The sequence below is a fragment of the Cyprinus carpio genome, chromosome B23 (genome assembly GCF_018340385.1).
Source record: "Cyprinus carpio isolate SPL01 chromosome B23, ASM1834038v1, whole genome shotgun sequence".
NCBI lineage: Eukaryota > Metazoa > Chordata > Actinopteri > Cypriniformes > Cyprinidae > Cyprinus > Cyprinus carpio.
This window is the reverse complement of record NC_056619.1, coordinates 16,504,263-16,526,001: the sequence shown is the minus strand read 5'-3', so window position 1 is coordinate 16,526,001 and position 21,739 is coordinate 16,504,263. Positions and strand designations below refer to the sequence as shown.

General features: G+C 35.6%; 1 protein-coding gene across 1 annotated transcript; it reads right to left on the bottom strand.

The window, feature by feature from the left end:
- Positions 1 to 664: 664 nt before the first annotated feature.
- LOC109072227 (voltage-dependent L-type calcium channel subunit beta-4-like) lies at positions 665 to 13,878 on the bottom strand. The gene is made up of 14 exons (XM_042750767.1): positions 13,447 to 13,878; positions 9,637 to 9,756; positions 9,434 to 9,556; positions 9,227 to 9,348; positions 8,331 to 8,386; positions 8,098 to 8,117; positions 7,786 to 7,866; positions 6,416 to 6,474; positions 6,108 to 6,208; positions 5,812 to 5,963; positions 4,180 to 4,275; positions 3,887 to 4,057; positions 3,751 to 3,798; positions 665 to 3,291 (listed from the first exon to the last, which is right to left on the bottom strand). Exons 1-13 carry the CDS (start codon positions 13,486 to 13,488, stop codon positions 3,769 to 3,771), a joined length of 1,173 nt encoding a protein of 390 aa, XP_042606701.1. The 5' UTR covers positions 13,489 to 13,878; the 3' UTR covers positions 665 to 3,291; positions 3,751 to 3,768.
- Between the last annotated feature and the right edge of the window lie 7,861 nt (positions 13,879 to 21,739).

Sequence of the window (21,739 nt, the reverse complement as noted above, 5' to 3'; positions counted from 1 at the left end):
ATGGTGGAAATGAGATTTGACATTTATAACTTAATGGACTGAGTGCTATATAGCACAAATCTGAGTTTGGCCCTCAGTTACTGTAAAGGTTTTTAGCAGGTCATCTAGAATCTGCTTAATGTGGCAACATTAACAATTATCAAAGTCAAAAACATCATTTAATGTCACAGAATCAACCTGAATAAATTGAATTACACTAAATAGGCACATACATAGTTCCTTAAAGTAACAATTACTCAACTGCCATTTTATAAATATGAAATAACTTAATGTTTTAGGAAAAGTATTTACACTAAGAAATCAGAAGCAGTGTTTGAATCATTTTGCACAATTGCTCCTGCACTGACATCTAGTGGAAATTTAGGAATTTATTTTTGTGATTCCTCAATCATTCTGCATGTGGGTGGTTAGTTGATACAGGTATTTTTGAAAAACTGACGTCATCACTATTTTGATTCTTTTATAATTATTGTGCTTGCAGCTTTGATGACTTCATATTAACTTAGAGACTATATTTAACATGTATTTGTTACACGCAAGACCATTTAAAATGAATTTGAGATCCTAATTCATAAAACATTATCGAAAAAAATAAATATTGTTTTAAAAACATATTATGCATCAATAGCACAAGCTAAAGGGACAGAAACCATGCAGAGACCATTCTTTTTCTTTTTTATTTTCTTTTACATTCTTTTTCTTCCCCAGAGCACACAATAGTTCTGTTCAACATCAGATAGTACACTTTTCTTTCTTTTTTCAGACTTAGTGCTGGGTCAGTGTTGTCACATTAGTACAATATGATAAGTTAACTACTGGAAGAGGGTTTACACACATACATAGTTTATTTATTGCATTGTAAACCAAAAGAAAACATCAAACACAAAACCAAAATAGTGCAATCATATTGATTTCCCTTCATTCAGTGATAGACCTTTACCAGTCCAAGCTATTGTCTTCCTCCTTCCCCCAGTGTTGCATACAGTACAGTATATTGTGATAGAGAACAACATAAATATCTAATAAAATAAACAATTAGCCTTGAAAATATACTTTGGAGACCCAAAATCATAGTTCTAGACTATGTACAAATCACCTGGAAAGATATCAAGCATATTTTCAATTGGGAAGAGCTCATTGTGCTTTGATGCCTGTTTCTCTTGCTTGTTGCTTTTCATATGCAGTGATTTAAAAACTGACAGAAGATTCAGCATGGTCCCAAATAACATTTTTGTTCAATATATGCAAATAATATTATTTATGTACACCTTAAACGAACAGAAAGCCATTTGTTTGTGCATTTATATATAGATGAGGTCAATGAATTTTAATGTGCAAACTCTATATACTCAAGCAGATGTTTGTGATGGTTTATATGTTTCTATGTCCATTGCATCTTCCTATTCAGTTTACAGTGTTGTTTATTTCTACAAATCCTGATTGTGCCATGCATAGTCACGATTAGCTTGAATGTACAATGGGACCGCATGTGCATGTATGCAAAGAGTAAAATCAGTGATCATTTAGTTAAGAGATTGTCTTGCAAATAAGACATAAGTCATTCTGATAAGTGTGATAATCTTTGTAAGTGATTTCATTATTGCATGGAAGAACAGCAGCAAGCAAAACTCAACAATTACAGCAGCAGATATGTCAGCAAGATCATCACTTGTCATGCAAATAAGTGTTGATGGAAAAGATAAAAAAAAACTATCAGGAATTGTTATCAGTGTTTTGTGATTCTCAGAATGCAATACATCAAGCAATACATCATCATACCGTTACACATCTTACAGTTGTTTTTGTATTAATGGTATGATTCTGTATAGGTATACTTTTGTGAAAACAAAGACGTTCGGAAGGGTCTCACGTTTGTGGTTTCAAACAAAACCACTAGATGTCACTGTAATTCAAACATAAGTATAGAGCAGAGGTTCTCAACTGGTTTAACACAGCAACAAAATAGTTTATTGCACAAAAGAAATAAAAAATGCTCTTAAAATCAAATATTAAAATGCATTTATATAAAAAATAAAATCGTAATAATATGAATTCAAATATAGTTATAAATAAATAATAAACTAAAATAATTAAAATAATAGTTCATAAAACATTGGGGCACAAACCATGTTTCACTTATCTACAAATGAAGTTTAATATATTTTGGGTAATATTTTCTCAGTTTGTTCATGATTTTAAAGATAAGAGCATGTCATCCAATTTATATCTACCTAATTTACCTGGTTATAGATGAATTTGCATCAAAATGCCATATAACTTTTTCCTTTTAAAACTTAACAAGTCTTATCATCCTAATTATGGATGGTTATAATATTAGTTACATTTTATTCTGTGCATTTAGCATAGTTTTATCACGTGTCCAATCAGGACAGAACTGTGAGGTCTCAGTTGAGAACCACTGTTGGACAAAATAAATAATATATTAGGCTGTTTAGTGCAATACTGAGATCTAGGCAAAAGATGTACAAACATTCATGTGGTCTGTTTTTCATTGATCTGAAATGGTGATATTAGTGGAGTGTGGTTGGAAATACTGATGAGCTACTAGTTAATTTGCCCTGGTTGACATAAACCTAAAGTTTCCAGTGGATAAAAAGACACAAGAAAAATAAAACAGGATATAACAAAAAAAATAAAAATGTTTTCAGTTAAAAAGTCTCATGTGTGGTTTCAGTATATGAATTAGTTATTTGAGGGTTGTGCTACATAAAGCCATTTGGGTTATTAATTATGCGTGAATTGCATTTGATGATTGATTGAAATGAAATGTATTGTGCAAAAGGTATGGCCTTGAAAACAAACCAAAAGCGATACAGGAGGTGGAGACTGAGTGAGCGGGATGTTAGTGGCATGTGGTGCCCTTCTTTGTGAGGGCATGGTATGGATGCTCTGATGCCAGTGCCAGAGTCAGGCTGGCAGAACCTGGCGGACAGACGGCACCACCAAGCGTGATCTCAGCATGGGGTTCAGCAGGGACATTCAGACCAGTTGAATGTGTGTATACCTGTGTGTGTGTGTGTGTGTGTTGGCTGAAGGCCTGCAGCAGAGTGGTCATGAGATGTAAAGGACGACACATGTGTTAGTGCAGGGTTAGAAGAGGGTGTGTGCTGTCACTGCCAGTGAGGCTGGGATTGGTCCACTTCTCCGCTGGCCTTCATCTCCTCTTTCTCATCAGGTGGGCAGCTGCTCTGAGCCCCGTCTCATTCTGGGGCAGTGAGTGGCTGGCCTTTGAGGAATATTCTGGGGGTCTTTCTGGAATGTTCTGTGTCACTTTATAACCACCAGAGAGCAGTAGAGGAAGTGATCATTATGGTTAAACACCCTGGCCAAAAGCTTTGTGCACTATATATATATAAACTAATAAAACTGACAAAAGCATATAACAAAATTACTAAAACCAACTAAAACTAAACAGAAAACTTAAACATAAAAAATAAATACTAATTCAAAATATTAATATCATAATAGTTTGTAGATACTACTAAAACAACACTGTTAATTAAATTAAATTATTAATTTAATTAAATAAAAAAAATTCATATTTACATTGTAAATGTAATAAAAGTCTGATGTTAACCATTATTTAAAACTTTTTTCAAAAGTACTTGTTATTTAAAATAAGCAAGTGTACATTTGATATAGATTGTTATTATTAATATGCGCTTACAGGAAAATACACATTCAAAATAATAATTTTAACTGGCAGATGAAAATCAATCCACCACTCACCCTAATTTGTGGTAGTGCTCATTCAATTAGCTCATGCGTCTCTGAGAACTAGAGAAAGAGGATGAGAGAGTGTTTAAGATCATTTAAGCTTCATCACATCAAGGGAAGACCATGCAGGTAACATTTAAACACTCACCTGTTGGCTAGAGTTGGCTGAGGGTGGTGTAACTACATTTTGCTCCACTAGAGGGTTCAGGGGGGCGGAGCCTGGCAGGTGAGTGGCACGCCAGTAAATATCTAAGTATTCGGCCAGGTGTTCACAGGCATCCTCTAACTGATTTTCATCCAGAATAACATCAAACATTTCCTAATGTAAGATAAACGCAGTGAAGACAAACCATATTAGTGCAAGATATCGCATCTGTTCACTTGTTGCTTTAGTACAATGTATGTTAACAGGAGCTGAATGTGTGCAGTAATGGGACTTACTGGTGGGCACTGTGCTAGTTTATCTCCAGCCATCATTTGCACGTTGAGATGTTTACTTTGAGATTTCCCCCTGGACTTAATAAGTCTTTGAAGAACCTGGGGTAGAATGAGTAATGAGTGAACCTACCTATATAATCATTTAAATAAGCAAAACAACACTTTTAGCTCTATGGACTTATAAATAGAAGGACCTTTGCATTTCATTTGGTGTGCAGAATTTTTGGCTTCTCAACTTATAAATAAACACCATTCCATTTGGTGTGCAGAATTTTTGGCTTCTCAACTTATAAATAAACACTTTTTTGTTCTCAAAGGACCTTTGCATTTCATTTGGTGTGCAGAATTTTTGGCTTCTCAACTTATAAATAAACACTTTTCAAAGCCATATTTAAAGGGATAGTTCACCCAAAAATTTAAATTCTGTCATTAATTACTCACCGTAGTGTCGTTCCAAGCTCGTAAGACCTTTGTTCATCTTCAGAACAAAAATTAATATTTTTTGATGAAATCCGAGAGCTCTCTGACCCTGCATAGACAGCAGTGCAACTACTACGTTCAAGGCCCAGAAAGTTAGTAAGGACATCGTTAAAATAGTCCATGTGAAATCAGTGGTTCAACTGTAATTTTATGAAGTTACGAGAAAACTTTTCGTGCACAAAGAAAACAAAAATAACGACTTTATTCATCAATTTCTTCTCTTCCGTATCAGTCTTCAGCACGCATTCACAAAAGTACCACGGCCATGCGTCGAAGACACAGAAGAGAAGAAATTGTTGAATACAGTTGTTATTTTTGTTTTCTTTGCACACAAAAAAATTTGAAACAAATTCTTGTAGCTTCATAAATGTCACATGGACTATTTTATCGATGTCCTTACTACCTTTCTGAGCCTTGAATGTGGTAGTTCCCTTGTTGTCTATGGAGGGTCAGAAAGCTCTTGGATTTCACCAAAGTTTCTTAATTTGTGATGAAGGTCTTACAGGTTTGCAATGACATGAGGGCGAGTAATTAATGAGAGAATTTTCATTTTGGGGTGAACTATCCCTTTTATTAGTCTATCATCAATGTTCAAGAATAGACATACTGTACATGCATCACAGAAAAACTCGTTTTTCTGAACCAGCAAATGTCATTTCCACCACAACTGTAATAATGCATTTTGTTTTCTCTGATTTTAAACACTCATTGCTCATGCTGAAACACTTTAATAATATTTTTAGACTAATATTTGAAAAATATTTAAATAATAATTGTGGAAAGAATTCTGGTTGTGGTGAAAATAATAGAGGGACAAAATAGGTCTAAAATGATATAAATCATTTTCTAATAACAATTTGTTTAATTTACAATTTTTTGGTGATCATGGTTTCATAATAATTTATAAATTGTATTTTTATTATGGATTTCTAAATTAGATGAAAAGTCATAGTCTGGGACAGGAGTAAAAGAATAAAATACATAAGACAACATTAAAAATACATGTTAAAGGGTTTCCCAGGCCGTTTTACAGTACTGTGACCTTTATACAATAATAGAAAAGTGAAATTAGTTTTAATATAAATCTGTAGTTGGAAAAACACCCATTTTAAGCTTTTTAAGAATAAGTGATTTATTGACTAAATATCGTTGTACCTTTGGAGAAGACACTTTGACATAGACAATGATGGGGGCGAGGGAGGTCTTGAGAAGCTGTGCGGGGTGGTTGATAGTATCTGCATCCAAGACCACCAACTGCAGGCTTTTAGCCAGTTCAAATATTCTCTCAATTTCACTCTGCACCTCGGCTAAGAGAGAGACAGACACGATAACACGAGCCACATTAATAATGAGACAACAAATGATGCCATATTAGGTCCTCCATAAAAAATACCTGATCACACTTTATATTAATGTACTATTTAGCTTTACCCTTGTATGTTGTCACTCACCTAGACTGGAACGTGCGTTTGACCTCTCCATGATAGCTTTCTTGTTCAGTACAGACCTCTTGGCCAGAGACAGATCTGCAGTCACCCGTGTGATGGAAATCCTGCCATGAAACCACACCACAAAAAAAACAAAACATAGCACACAAGAAGTATGGACCACTTTTATGATACTTTACAGAAGAAAAAAGGTAGATAAATGATTTATTTCCATTTTTACAAATGCACTTTTTTGGGTGAACTGTTCCTTTAAGAGTAACGCTTTCACTTTTAAGCTCTAAACCAGTGAAACAAGCATTTTCTGCACTCACCTCCCATCAAACCTGTGTTTCAGGAAGTCAAACAAGGCTTTCTGCATCATATCAGTCACCTGCATCAGAAGATTGTGAGAAAACGTTTATTCTACATTCAAGCAGAAACGTTTCATATGTAATTAACCTGTCAATCTAAGGTAGTTTAGGTCCTGAGCTATTAATAGTGTTAAAATCCACCCAGTGATTTTGTTGTCTAAGGATCGTAGGGGGGAAATAAGGAGTCCTAAGCAGGGGATACGGAAGAAGAGTCGTGTATAAGGCTAATATGGTTTGGATGAGGTGATGTGGTTTCATTTAGACACAGGGGTGAAAAATGAATGACTCCAGAAATAGAGCGTAGAGAGTCAGCAGAGGAAGCAGGTCCCTGGTGTCTCTGTTAAAGAGCTGACTGACAAATGTGTCCAGAGCACCGTGCCACAACTGGACATAAATATTTCACGTTCGTGAATCCTCTCGCTCACCAAAACTGCCTGAGCAGTCATATACAACAGGATCCAAAATGAGCTTTTTGCCATGCCTGCCCATAGTGAGTGAATTATAAGAATTTACAGACTGTAATTACTTTTCTTAGGCCATGAAACTGTATTGTGCATTATTTTATTAAATATAATGATGATAAATATAATTATCTAAATATTGTTTAGTAAATATAAATACAAATAATGACCACAAATATTTTTCATAGATCATGAAACCATATTTTGCATTGTTAATAAATTATAATCAAAATAAATGTATTTATAGAAAGATTATTTATTACATCTAAAAACTGCATATATTTGTATAGGTCATTGTGTAACTTGTATATCACATCATATATTAGATAAACCAATCTCTGCATAAATTTGCTGCAAAATGTGACTTTGTTCCAGTGTTGTTATTAAAAGGTTTAAAACTAAACCTATTAAATCATTTTCAGTAATTGAAAGAAACTTTAAATAAAATTGAATACAAATATTACACGAATAACTTAACGTAATGTAATTGAAAATTACTAAAACTGAACATTTTAATAAATGCTATAATATTATAGAAATAATAATAAAATAACATGCCTGTTAATTTCATTTTGGTATCTTAATATATATGTCATCACAATGAGTTCTGGAGAATATTAATGTTGGTACATTTTCCACAGAGGTGCTAGTTAAAAGGCACAAAAGTCGCATGAGTGAGTGATGATGTCTTCTTTAGTAAATGGTTTGCACGTCCTTGATTTGATTCGGTGAACAATATCTAATACAGTTTCATTTACTCCTCAAACTCAACTTTTACTTGCTTGGTGGTTGTCAGTTTTGGACCCTGTATACATAAAACAACTGGCCTTTTTTTTAACTGCCATGATGATCAAATTTAATATCATTTACCTCATAGCCTTTCAGCGAGGGGCCAACCAGAACAACAGGCCTCATGGATGGAACTACATCATAGGGTGGAACGTGCTCTGTCTACAACACACACACACACACACACCGTTATGTCTTACAAGTTATGAACCTTAACTAACATTTCTCAGCATCTAATGAGTAGCCTCAAGGGATGCAGTTTCAATAACACAGCATTAAAATCTCTCAAAGAGAATTGTCTGAAAGGCCAGACACAAATTGTGTATATTTAATAGCACTTTTTGAGAGACTGTGTTGCATTATGGAAGCAAGGAAGCAACTATAACCACCTACCTGCTTCTGCTTCTGTTTGGCTTGTTTAAAACAAGAGAAATGTGTTTGAGAAAATCTAAACAGGCTGTTTGTGTTCATAATTGTAAAACAATTTTATGCTGAAATATTATGTAAATCTTGACATATAAAATCAGCATATACCCTGAAGGGAAATGCAGAGGAATGGTAGTGGCTCAACAGTACCAGCGTTATAGTAAGACAGTAATGTGTGAGAGTATTTAAATACCTCTCACCTGCAGAAGGAGGAGTAGACCTCCAGCCACCAGATGAAGCATTTCCACCCATTTTCCTGTTACCAACACAAACACTTTAGAAATTACAGGATGCTGATATCATACTTTAAACTAAAATCCCATGCTGAACTTATGTGCTGGGATTTCTTATAAATAGCAAGTGCAATGGCAAATCACAACAACTGAAGGAAAGAGTGTTTATTTCTCACTTACGGTACAGTTCACCAAAAATGATAACTAATAATCTTCACTTTATTTATATCAGTCTGCTTGTCTTTGTGCATCCCAAACCAACTGTATTGCTGCGTATTAGAAGTGGGGATTTTTATTGATTCTTTCTGTAGGTAGTTAGCTAAGTCAGTCAGTGGTGATAACAAGTGACTCTTTAAAAGCCATTTAAATTATTTGTTCAAACACAATAATTCAATTATTTGAATATGCATACTTCCCTACTGTATAGTAGGCGAAAAAAATAAAATAAAAAGCAGTATGTGAAAAAAACTCTATCTATAATTAGAGGTACCTAATACTTAAGTCCTCTGTTTTAAAATTATTCATTCTCCAGTGAATAAAAGTCACATTTTCTAAATCAGGAGAGAAATATGCACAGATCAAGCACCATTTACAAGCGAAAACAGTCCAAAATAGTTCTAAAGAAATACGTTTGTGTATTTTGACGGCACCCATTCACTGCAGAGGATCTGTTGGTGTTTAAGTAATGCTAAATCTCCCCAAATCTTTTCTGATTAAGAAACAAACTAATCTACATCTTGAATGACCTGAAAGTGAGTACATTTTCTGCAAATTTTCATGTTTGGGTGAACTATTCCTTTAAATGCTAATTTACACAGTAATGAATAACAACTATATAGATATAATGAGATGCAGCTGTGGACCTCTGAGCTGCTTTCTGTTCCTGCTTGATCCGCATGGCCTCCAGTTTAACAGGGCTGGGGATGAAGGCAGTATCTGCCCCTTCCTTCACCAGCCTCCCAATCCACCAGTCATTATTATACTTCTGTAGGACAGGAGACAATGTGCTCAAAAATATCACAGTGAAACATAAGCTAACTGTCGACTTCAGTTCATTAGTTGCTTCCCACCTCTTTTATGTGTAGAAAATCTTTGGTTTCAAAGTTGATGGCAGCACCCTGAACCGGACAGTCTTCATCGAGAGCCCCGCAGTAGCTGACATTGGTTCTTACTGCGAACGCCACAGGTTTGGTCTACAAGAAAACAAAGAAACCAGATCACATTATGTTAAGAGGTGAGGTAATTGACAGTGTATCCGTTTGAGAAGATGAACCTTGGCTCTCTCGAGCTGGAGCACTGCCTGGCGCTCGGCCTCACGCCGAGACGCCTCCTTGTCCTCCTCCAGGGACAGGTCGGAATCCGATGGTCTACTCGTGTAGGAATCAGCAGAACTCTGCAAAAAGGACAACAGACCAATGTGAGAGGTGCTCTTTCACTTTTTTATTATAATTACTTTTATCCATTGGTATGTTTAATGTCCTTTCTACTTCTTTGTCAATTACAGTGGGTCTCATTCACTAAGCAACAAATTTCTGCTTGAAATCTGCATATAATCATTTTCATGAACATATCATGATTCACAAAATCACACAGAGATATATGTGACCCTGGACCACAAAACCAGTCTTAAGTCACTTGGGTATATTTGTAGCAAAAGCCAAAAAAACATTGTATGGGTCAAAATTATTGATCTTTCTTTTATGCCAAAAATCATTAGGATATAAAGTAAAGATCATGTTCCGTGAACATATTTTGTTAATTTTTCTACCGTAAATATATCAAAACTTAATTTTTGATTAACAATATGCATAGCTAAGAACTTCATTTGGACAACTTTAAAGGCGATTTTCTCATTTTTTTGTACCCTCCGATTCCAGATTTTCAAATAGTTGTATCTCGGCCAAATATTCCTAACAAACCATACATCAATGGAAATCTTATTTATTCAGCTTTCATATGATGTATAAATCTCAATTTTGAAAAATTTACCCTTATGACTGGTTTTGTGGTCCAGGGTCACATATACACATATGAATAGCTGGCTAATGAGATGTCTGTTATCTGGGATTGTGTTAAAAGTATTTATTGTGTTTGAAGTGGTTTTGAGGATGGCACACTTGGCATTTTTCGAGGTTGCTGAGCCAGAAGCAACAGTTTGAAAAAACCTGTTCATTTTCAATTTGTTTATTAGAAACATGAAGCTTTCACTTCACAATATGTTAACTGATGTACTGTGATTGTGTGGATTATTTGTGGATTATTGTGAAGTATTAATCAGCTGTTTGGACTTTCATTCTGATGGCACCCATTCACTGCAGAGGATTCATTGCTGAGCAAGTGATGTAGTGCTAAATTTCTCCAAATCCATTCTGTTGAAGAAACAAACTCATCTACATCTTGGATGGCTTGAGGCTGAGCAAATGTTTTCATTTTTGGGCGAACTATTTAAGGTTAAAATCAAATTCATGAAGGTACACGTGTTGTGAATTAGCCAGAACTTTTTGTAAGAAGTTCTCCTGTGCATATAAATGCAAATTCACACAATTACTAGTGAATGAGACCTAATGTTTTTCGTTTCTCTGTTGTTTTGCACTATTCTCATTTTGCACAGTTTTAACTGCACACAGCAATTGCTGCAAATGCTTTGGCAATATGAATATAGAAATATTTTTCATGCCAATAAAGCATTAAAACTGAAAACTAAATCACTAAATGCACCGATAACAAAAGACCTAGTGACCATAAACAAGCATTGCAGAAACCTTTCCTCTACCATCTCCTGCAGCCCTCTGATCTACCCTCCGGACTAGCCTTTCTCTCTGTCTTTTTTCCCTCCAGAATCCAGAACACAGTGAGGATATGATTTAAATATCAAAGGCAGCCGCAGGGTGCAGGTGTCTGCGACACCTACCGTCGAAAGAGATAAAGCATAATTATGCAGACGCCAGCTAATATAAGATTCTTATGTGCGATTAAAATATATCTCACGTCTAAATGAACGTGTAAATTTAAAGTTAGCCCTGCTATGGGAGGCATCTCCATCACAGAGCTGTCCTGAACCAACTCTTGGATGATCTATACCATGTTCATCTCTTTCATGTGTTCGGCTTAGAAATAAATGAAAAGTAAGATAGAGTAGGGCTTTGAAGTACAACAACACACTATATCAAACATTTTTTATTTTTATTTTTTTGGCCACTTTTATCAATAGGAGGTAATAGTGATGCAGGGGTCGCCCACATAAACATCACTACCTGCAAGGCTGTGAAACACATTTTGTGTATCCTACATGCATTGTGCATTAACTTGAAGTCGTTTTCAGATGACCCGACAGACTAAGCAATTTTTCGCTCAGTACCTGGATCGATAGAGTAATGTAATCCTTTAAAAGACACAATGCATCTCAACCTCATCCGCTAAGAGTGTTTCCACAACACCTCACCCCATATTCCACTTACAACACACATTTTAACCATCAGACATTCCCAGAAAAGGCTGCATAGAATGTTTACAGTATGTAGCTTAAATAAAGCTCTAATAACTTTTTTACAGAATTTCAGCCTTAGTATTCTGTTTATCTTCCTTTTGCTTTAATGACAGCAGCATTAGAGCTGCATGAAAGCCACAAGTTTGAGTAAAACCTTTTGTTCTCCAGAATTATTTAAAAATGATCCATCTTGAGCTTCAAATGGAAGCAAGAATTTGACAATCTAATGAGAAAAATGTCAGAAACCTGAGATGTAAATTCAGAATTATGAGATGCACAATTTGTTGTGCAATAGCGGCACACAGCCAACAGGGGGCGAAAAATCAATGAACCTCCTTATATCCACAAGGCTTGTTAGGTAACAGTCATTCATTCTCCTATATTTCACACAGTTTTGTGCCCTATTTTCATTCATATTGTCAGAATCTGATTCCAAAGTCCAAAGGAATCAACAACATGCAACATGCATAGATAAAATATAAAATAAACACATGCAGTGGTGCAAATTTTGCATTATATTATATCAGTAATCAGTATCAGAGAGAAGGTTGTACTATACTGTCTGCAATTTTATATATATATATATATATATATATATATATATATATATATATATATATATATATATATATATATATATATATATATATATATATATATATAATATATTATTATTATTATTATTTCATCATTATTAATTTTTCTTTAATCAAAGATAGCCTATTTGCCACTGGAACTGATTTTCAAAAGGATTTTTACCTTTATAAGGCTAGTTTTTAATATAATATAATAATAATAATATTTTTGCCCTTATAATAGCTTTTTTTACAATTACATTTATAGTGTCCAAAACCTAAAACCTATAAAGACCTATACATATCCTGAAATACAATTATGAATTGATCAAATCAATTTGAATTTACATAAATATATAGGCCAGAATTGATGTAAATATACTTAGTTCATTACACTCTTGAATATAAACATATACATTTATATAAATATCTGTGCATTGTTTTGTGTGTGTGTGTGTGTGTGTGTGTGTGTGTGTGTGTGTGTGTGTGTGTGTGTGTGTTGGTTATAAACAATTACTCCAACCACTAAAATAAACATTTCTGCCTTTTCTGGCTATTGCAACAGAATTTCCTTAACACAGATGACATATCAACAACTTGCAATACTATTTGAAATGATACACACATACAGAAAGATATGAGAAAGTGAAAGATTTTAACAGTCTTCAGGCAATAGGCCCACACATTGGCAATTAAACAATTAATGCAGCTGAATGCATTTGATGAGTCTGCTGGTCGAAAAGCTAAGACGTGCATCTCGACTGAGAATAATTTATTCCTAAAAAAAGGCTTACACGAGTATATTAATAGAGTATGACCCAGGCAGAATGCATGCAAAATTCATTCACTCCACCAAAGCAGCGCTGAATGATTACAGAATCACACGGAGTGAAAATGTAATAAAGAGGGAGCGCGCGGGGGAAAAAAAATCAGTGCGCGAGCGAGCGAGCGAGCGAGCGAGCGAGAGAGAGAGAGAGAGAGAGAGAGAGAGAGAGAGAGAGAGAGAGCAAACTATCCCTACCTTGAAGCTGAGCAGCGCTGCGCTAGAATCGGACGCGGACATGCCTATAGAGACGGCTCGTATCGCCCCCCATCACTCTCTCTGTGGTCGAGCGAGACGCGAGCTGCTCTCCATGGTCAGCGGTAAAGAGAGGAGAACGCTCTGGCACTGCACTCAACGCCTATACAAAATTGATGCCCTGACTGCAGCAGCTGAGTTGTGCTGTTCACTGAGAGCAAACGCCCTCCCTCTGCCACTGCTGCCTTTCTTTCCCCTGCTCTCACGTTCAATCAGGCTCCATTTTATCCCGTTCCACACACTGGAGAAGCGGTTCTGCAGCCCTTGCAGCGGGGGAGATGTTTACCTCACACGAGACACAGTGACACGCTCACATCTCATTCTCCTGCAGCAGGAAAAACAGGTGCTTTGCAAGTGTGATGTGTGGAGTCAAACTCCCGGATCCGTTAGGTTACTGTGGAAAGCAGGACTATGTAAAACTAAATGAAAAACATTATATTTTAGATTTAAATTGCATTTATTTTACATGTTCTGGCATGGCCTGTCTCTATTTCAGTAAATACTCCTATGTTCATGTTCATTATTTAACAAAGCATTGTAGCTTTCTGCCACATATTTGGTAAACTATTAAGGACAGGCAGATTATTTTGTTAATATTGTTGGCTATTGTTTTGTATGATATTCCTAATTTGTAAGTTGGTTTGGGTCAACCATACCCCCCAGTTGATGTATGGTTTGTTAGGATAGGGCAATATTTGGCCGAGATACAACTAGGCTATTTGTAAATTTGGAATCTGAGGGTGCAAAAAAAAATAAAAAATCAGTCACTGTGCACCAATCAGTGATCATAGTTTGCACTGACAGTTTGCTTCACCATTGTTAAATCACTTAATTAATTGCAAAACATTTTGTGAATTAATCTGATTACTGCACTAATGTACAGTATGGTAGTATTTCCCTGGATGCTCTAATAATTTCATTTCCTGCTTGTTTCAATGAGCAGAAGACTCCAGCACCAGCAGAAGACTCCAAAAGCTAATGCAAATAATCAGGACCAGACCTGAAAGCTCACTTGTGCATGAATTAACAATGCAAACAAACACATCTGCCTGTTGAGAAACAGCTGGGAAACCAATTCCACTAATGCATTTGGTGCCGTTTAACGGGGAACAGTGAATTAAAAGTAAATTAAGTGTTTTCTTAATCCTATGTAAATGGATGATAATACAATTAAAAATAACCATCAGTGTTTTGACCCCAGCATCAATAAATTATTGTAAAAACAGCAGAGACCACTCAAATGCAATGGCTCCGGTTAGATTTCTTTTTCAATACCCTTACAAAAATGAAGCATGGTTTTTATACAATAAAAAGGTTATTGTAGTTAAACCATGATAACCTAAAACTACTCATGGTTTTGCAACACTAACCACAGGTTTTATAAAGCAAGTAAGCGGCAGTGAATCTTTGAATCATTCAGTCAACCGATTCGTTCAGCACATTGATTCATTTAGCAACGACACAAGCAGTGTTGCCAAGTCCGTGGTTTTCTAGCGGAATTGGCCTACTTTAACACAGTTGCTGCAGGTTGTTTTTCATGTCAGTGGGTTGAAGCGACACCAATAAGGCGATATTTATCTCCTGAGATGAATTTTACCCAGGAAATACAAACAAATTTGTATTTTACTTCCGGAACGCAGTTTTTAATGGGGACTCACCTTGAAATGCGAATGGGCTAGTTTTGAGTAGCAATTGGGAGGGTTTTGTTGTGAAAACCTGGCAACCCTGGATACAAGTGACTTTCTTTACAAATTAATCAGTGAATCACTGAAACTACAGAACGCCACTATTGTGTGCTGTTTGGATATTCGCAACATTCTGCTTTGACTTTGTTTGGAACTATTTTGTGTGTTAAATAGGCTATAATCAGTCAATTAAAATCTAAGTCAGTGTTCACTTCGTTTATTGTAATGTTCGTATCTCATGGCATCATAACTGTGACCATACGTCCTCTTTTCCCCGGGCATGTTCACTTTTTGGACCTAAAAAATGTGTCCGGCCGGGATTTCTTAATTGCCCAAAATGTCCGGGATTTGGTTGTTTTCTTAGTCCCGCTCCCGCTGAATTTCTGACCATTGACGCCTGCTCCCACAACATGTGTTTTGCTCCTGCGATTTTCGTGTCCACTCCTTTCAACATTCTAATATTGTGTATCATTTTGGCGTATTAGGGACCCGCTCTCAATATGCGGAGTATTTAAATCTCTTTTGAATGAGCGTTCACGCTGTTCACTTTCGATTTCGCTATCACACGCACTCTTGTGTAAAGGAAGCACATCTTACAATATCAGATATTTGTCAATGAGTTCAGGATCTGTTGAGCAGCAAATACTCCAGAATGTTCTTGTCAGTCATTTCTGACTCCTGCAGGCTGCAGCTCTTGTTGGATGTATGGTTGCCAAGTCTGCGTTTTTTCCACATAATTGTTTTGAAAACTTTGAAATTGTTGCCAATGGGTGGATTTTCCCAAGTGGATTAAAGGTTTGAAATATTGCATAAATAACATTTAAATGAAATGCCTGTATTGAAACATTTTACATTTTATACCTAAAAAACTTTCACAGACTTTTACATTAACCGTTCCTTCCTGGTGAAACGACCTGCCCAACTCAATCCAAGCAGCTGAGTCCTTAATAATTTTCAAGGAACAGCTGAAAACACATCTCTTTCATCTTCATTTGACCCTCTAACTCTAGCACTTTTATCTGCTTGTTTTTTTATAAAAAAAAAAATCTTGACACTCTAACATTTGCACTCCCTATTCTATTTCTATTTTAACTATTTGTTTTATTTAAAATGAAAAAAAGAGTATTTAACACTAGCATTCTATATTCTTTGTCTATTTTTTCTATTTATTTTATTTTTATTTATTATAAATAATGACCTTCTTACACTAGCATTATCTATTCTTTTTCTGTTCTATTGACTTGTTTTATTTTTATTTAAAAAATGTGCCTCTAATACTGGCATTATTTTTCTGTTCTATCTACTTGGGCAGTCGTGGATAATGGATAGAGAGTCGTAACCCGAAGGTCACAGGTTTGAGTCTCAGGTCCAGCAAGAATTGTAGGTGGGGGGACTGAATATCCAGCACTCTCTCCACCCTCAATACCACGACTGAGGTGAGACCCTCGAGCAAGGCATCGAACCCATTGTACCATTGGCTGCCCACTGCTCTGTGTGTGCGTGTGTGTTTATTCACTACTTACTGCTGTGTGTGCACTTGGATGGGTTAAATGCAGAGCACAAATTCCGAGTATGGGACACCATACTTGGCAACACATCACTCCCTTTTTGTCCTACTTGTTTTCTTTTTATTTATTATAAAAACAAAACAAGCAAACAAACAAAAAATAAAACCCCAAACCCAACCCCCACTGTCCTCTTTTTGGAAAACTAAAATAAACCCCACCCCCACTGTCCTCTTTTTGGAAAACTAATATATGGTCACCCTAACCTTAACACCATTTCAGTTGGTTCTATTGGTTACCGAATTCATGCAGTATTGCTTTTGTTATGGTACTAAAAAGATTTAGCGGTCCGTTACGATTACATTGTAATGTATCCCTCAAAGCACTGTCAGATTTTCACACAAACTCCCTGGGAGTCTTGATCTCGAAAATCTCTCTCTGTCTGCTAATCTCTCCAGGCCTGATCCCACTGAGAGTAAATCTGTTCCGCCCAATGAGGTCGGGGATGGATGCCTTCACAGCAGCGTTACTGTCCTGACAATAGCATGATGCAGAACACCCCACGAACACAAGGTGAGTCAGCCTGCACACACAGTCATAATGGGGCGGTACCACTGAAAATGAATCATGAATACGGACCCTTTTCCTCTTCAGGTTGTATTAAATCAGCAGGCTAACAGAGGCCTGAGGCTGCCCCAGGTTGTTTGGACCTCTTTCTGGACTCCATTATAGTTACTGGAAGCTTGTGCTCTTTCTTAATTCAACTTTGTCCGCTGTGGCTTTTAGAGCTGCGTATCTTGAGGCTATGTTACTGCTGTGCTTTCTTTTATACACTTTATACACATACTTGCAAGTGGGTGAGTTTGAAAATGAACACAAGGCCACTCGCATACCTCAGCTTTTATAATTTTAAAGAAAGGAGAGAATGTGACGTGTGGCCAAGTATGGTGTCCCGTACTCAGAATTTGTGTTCTGCATTTCACCAATCCAAGTGCACACACAGTGAGTAGTGAACAAACACTCACACCGGAGCAGTGGGTAGCTTTTATAAGACCGTATTGAGACCGTATTGAAAGTCTACTTATAAAATTACTATATAGAGCAGATTTTTACAGTTAGGAATTTTTTATGATTTTGAAAAATGTAAAATACTGGAGTATTATGATATAACAAATAATAGTTGTGTCTGTTGTTCACTCAGGTTCACGCAGGTCTGACACTAAAAAATGAGGAAATATTAAGTTAAGAAATTGTATTATTTATAATGGGGGAAAAATTTACTTAATTAGAATTTTTTTTTAATAGAGTCATTTTCAGGTTTCAGACTTTTGGTGCCCTGTAGGGATGCACCGGTTTAAACACTGGCCAATATGATAATTAGGTTCATATTACCTAAAAAAAAAACGTAGAAACAACATTTTTCATTACTTGAAATAAAATATAAACATATTTTATTTCAGCTGTTGCGAGGGAAAAATGTCTAATTTTCAATTATTTTAACCTACTTAAACAACTAAAACTAAACTAAAAACCATAACTTAACAAAAACTGAAAAATCTGATAAAAAAATATTAAAACATAAAATTTTAATATTAAATAAAATTAAATATATAAACAAAAACTATATTAGTATATCAAGCCTAATGAAATAATACTGGTTTATATCATTATTTTCATATACTTAAGTTCCATCTAAGTAAAAACAGCTTATAGATATCAGAAGTAAATCAGGTATCGCCTGAACAAGAGAACAGCTTAGAGGGAGAAAAAAGTGAGAGGAAAAAAGCGATAGAGCTTGAGGTGAAGAAAATCATGAGGGTGAGTGGAGGGACAGAAAGTGAGGATGTCACTCCATCTCCGCCTAAGCAATGGAGAAAGATGTTAGCTGGTACACGTTTTTTTTTGTGTGTGCTGTTGATCTAAATATAGCTTTTCTTCCACTCTACTTGCTTTTCTTCTGCTGGGTGCGTACAGAAAGCTGCCTGGATGTAGAGTGATGACCCATGAAGAACAGAAGGGTGGGCTGGGTAAGGTAGAAGCCCTCGCAAGGGTTAAACTCTGCTACTGTATGCAAATATCCTTGACAAAATTCACATATTAAGTATTATATGTTTTGTCTAAACTTAGTTCATTTACTCACCCTCAAGTTTTTCCAAACCTGTATGTGTTTCTTTTTTTCTGCTGAACACAAAAGAAGATATTTTTGGTAACCAAACAGCTGATGGTACCCATTGACTTGGAAGTCAATGGCCACTGTCGACTATTTGGTTACAAACATTCTTTAAAATATCTTCTTTACAGGTTAGGAACAACTTGGGGTGAAATATCCCTGTAAGCTCACTAAATGTTTAGTACACTATAGCCGGTGAAATTACTTGTGGTTGATCATACTTTATGAAAACCAGTTCCAGAGAGAACTTAAATTCAGTAACCTTTTGTTTCTAGATTACAACAGGATAAATCAGTACCAGCAGCAAACAGACTGATACCTCATCCTATCCAGGTGAGAACTTCCTGTTCTCATGTTATCTTGCAAAGTTTCAGCTTTCTTTTTTTAAATAAGCGCTCACTGCTTATCTTACTCAGTCTCTCTTAATTACACAGTATATCCTAAATTCCCACACGCCTTGTTATTGTACCAAGGACACAATTCCTATCAAAGATGAGTTCCCGCTGATATCTGCGCAAGGTGCTAAAAATAGAAACAGCATCTTGTATTTCAACCACAAGCAGTGAAAGTGGAATATGGACACCAGAATGACGCAAGTCACCAAAATGAGATGACAGAAGCATATGAGAGTTATAGATGTATAGCAGCACCATGGCATTGACCCCTACTGATCAAATGGCCTGACTGAGCAGCTATATCAAGATGGCAAGAAAGGTAATAAAAGGCAAACTGATCTACAGTACCCATGCTTACATTTACATTTATTAATTTAGCAGATGCTGTAGTCTATATAGTTCACCTTTACCAAATTTCAAGGGAGTGTTAGAATTGCACAGCAGTAAAGCATAAGAGTAGAGTACTGTAAGTGCTGAAGAGTGGAGAAAGATCTGTAATTAAATAAGGATAAATAAGTTCATTTATAAGTGCAAAAACAGAAAAGCAGGATGCTATGGCAAAGTTATAGTTTTTTAAACAGATAAAATATAAAAAATAAAAAATAAAACTATTTTTATATGCCCTTTTTAATATCTCAACGAGGAAAAAAATGTAAATGCAAGCAGCTGACTTCTGTTTTTGATTTTGGAGAAGTTTGGAAGGTGAGGGTTAAATCAAGAATTTCTGTAAGATTTTTTTTTTTTTTTTTGCATTAATGTTTAAACAAGTCAATTCTTATCTAATTCAAAAATAAATAATGATTTGAAGTCACAAAGTAACAATTATCAAGCGCTGGATTAAAAAAAACCCAAAGATTTCACCACAAAAACCAAAAAAAAAAACACAAAATCACTTTTAGCATTCTTAACACTTTGTAGCTGATAATTTCATTTCTGCTTTAAAAATGTATAATAAGTTTAACAAAGTAATTGTATTTTTTAATATTTTTTATTTATTTACTATATTATTATTTAATACAATTTATTATTTATTTAAACCCTTTCTGGAGGCCAGTGTTTCACATAATGTCTATGTACAATGCTTGTCAGTTAAAATTATGTTTTTGTACTGTCGCTATACAGATAAACTCATAATAATAAAAACAGAAATCCTGCTTCCTGTTAAATAATAATAATAAAAAAACAAGCATTATTTTCTATAATAATGTGGAAAGGAAATGTCTTCACCTTTAAAAACTTTGCTGGTTTATCAAATTTAATCAAGGCTTCGCGTGTTGATGTTCCACTGCACACACACAGACACACACACACACACTAAGCACTCCTCTTCTCACGGGACAGGCTTTTAGTGCTCTAGTCTCATGCAGTATTTAATTGACCCCACACAGGAAGCCCAGCGGTTCCAAATGCACTCCTTCCCCCAACATAAAAGAAACACTATGAGTGCCTGCAAGTATGCCAACAGCTCCACAGACACCACGATAAAACAGAAACCTATGCATATTCCACGTGAATCTAAAATATGTTCTGCATAACAAACATATTTTCTTTGTATGGAGAGACTGAGAGAAAGAGTTACAACCTCAGCAGACTCAAAATAACATTCTGGCCTCAATAAGTGACGTCAAGCTGCTTTATTTCTGCTAAAACAAGCTGTTATTTTTCCCCCATTTTTTATTGCATTGAATATTTCATATTTGAAATTTTTTTCAGACTATACTGCTGAACCAAACTGAATATTCATCCCAAAGTCTGTGAAACATCCACTAAATACACCCGTTAAGCATTTTTGGTTGTGCTGAAGATTAGAGAAGTGGCTGTACTCACTCAGTTGGAGGTGTGGAGAGAGTGCACACTCTCACAGCTAGCTGGTCATGGTGCGCTCGGTGTGCACAAGTCAAGTGTACTGTAGCATCAAACTCCAGTTCCCTCTCTATTCCCCCTCCCCCTGCACATTAGGCTGTATCTATCTCATATTTTCTCTGTCTTATTCCTTTCACAGCTCCCTCCCCTTCTCTCTCTCTCTCTCTCTCTCTGTCTCTCTCTCTCTTTCACCCCACTTTATGCCTCTTTGTTTTCTCATGTTTCTCGCACCACACTGACTCAGAGTTCATTCATGTTATGAAGGTTATATATCAGATCTATGCTATTTATTTTTGGATTCTCTGAGATATTGAAGTTCATCATTAAAAATCAGATACAGTATTTATTTAAATCTCCATTATGTCTCTTTAGCTGTGAAAGAGTAATTTTCGTAATATTTTTCTTTTTTAGAAATACAGTATTTTTGCAATACACATTATGCACATAAGAATAAAGTTTATTTTTCTAACCCAGATTTTTCTTGTTTGAAACATCAACAAAACACACTGTATTAAAAAATTTTGCATTAACTTTACAGACATTTCTGTAAACCCTGAAAGACAACGCAGTGCAGAGTAAAATTAAAGATACAGGTAAAACATATGCTCTTCTGTGTCA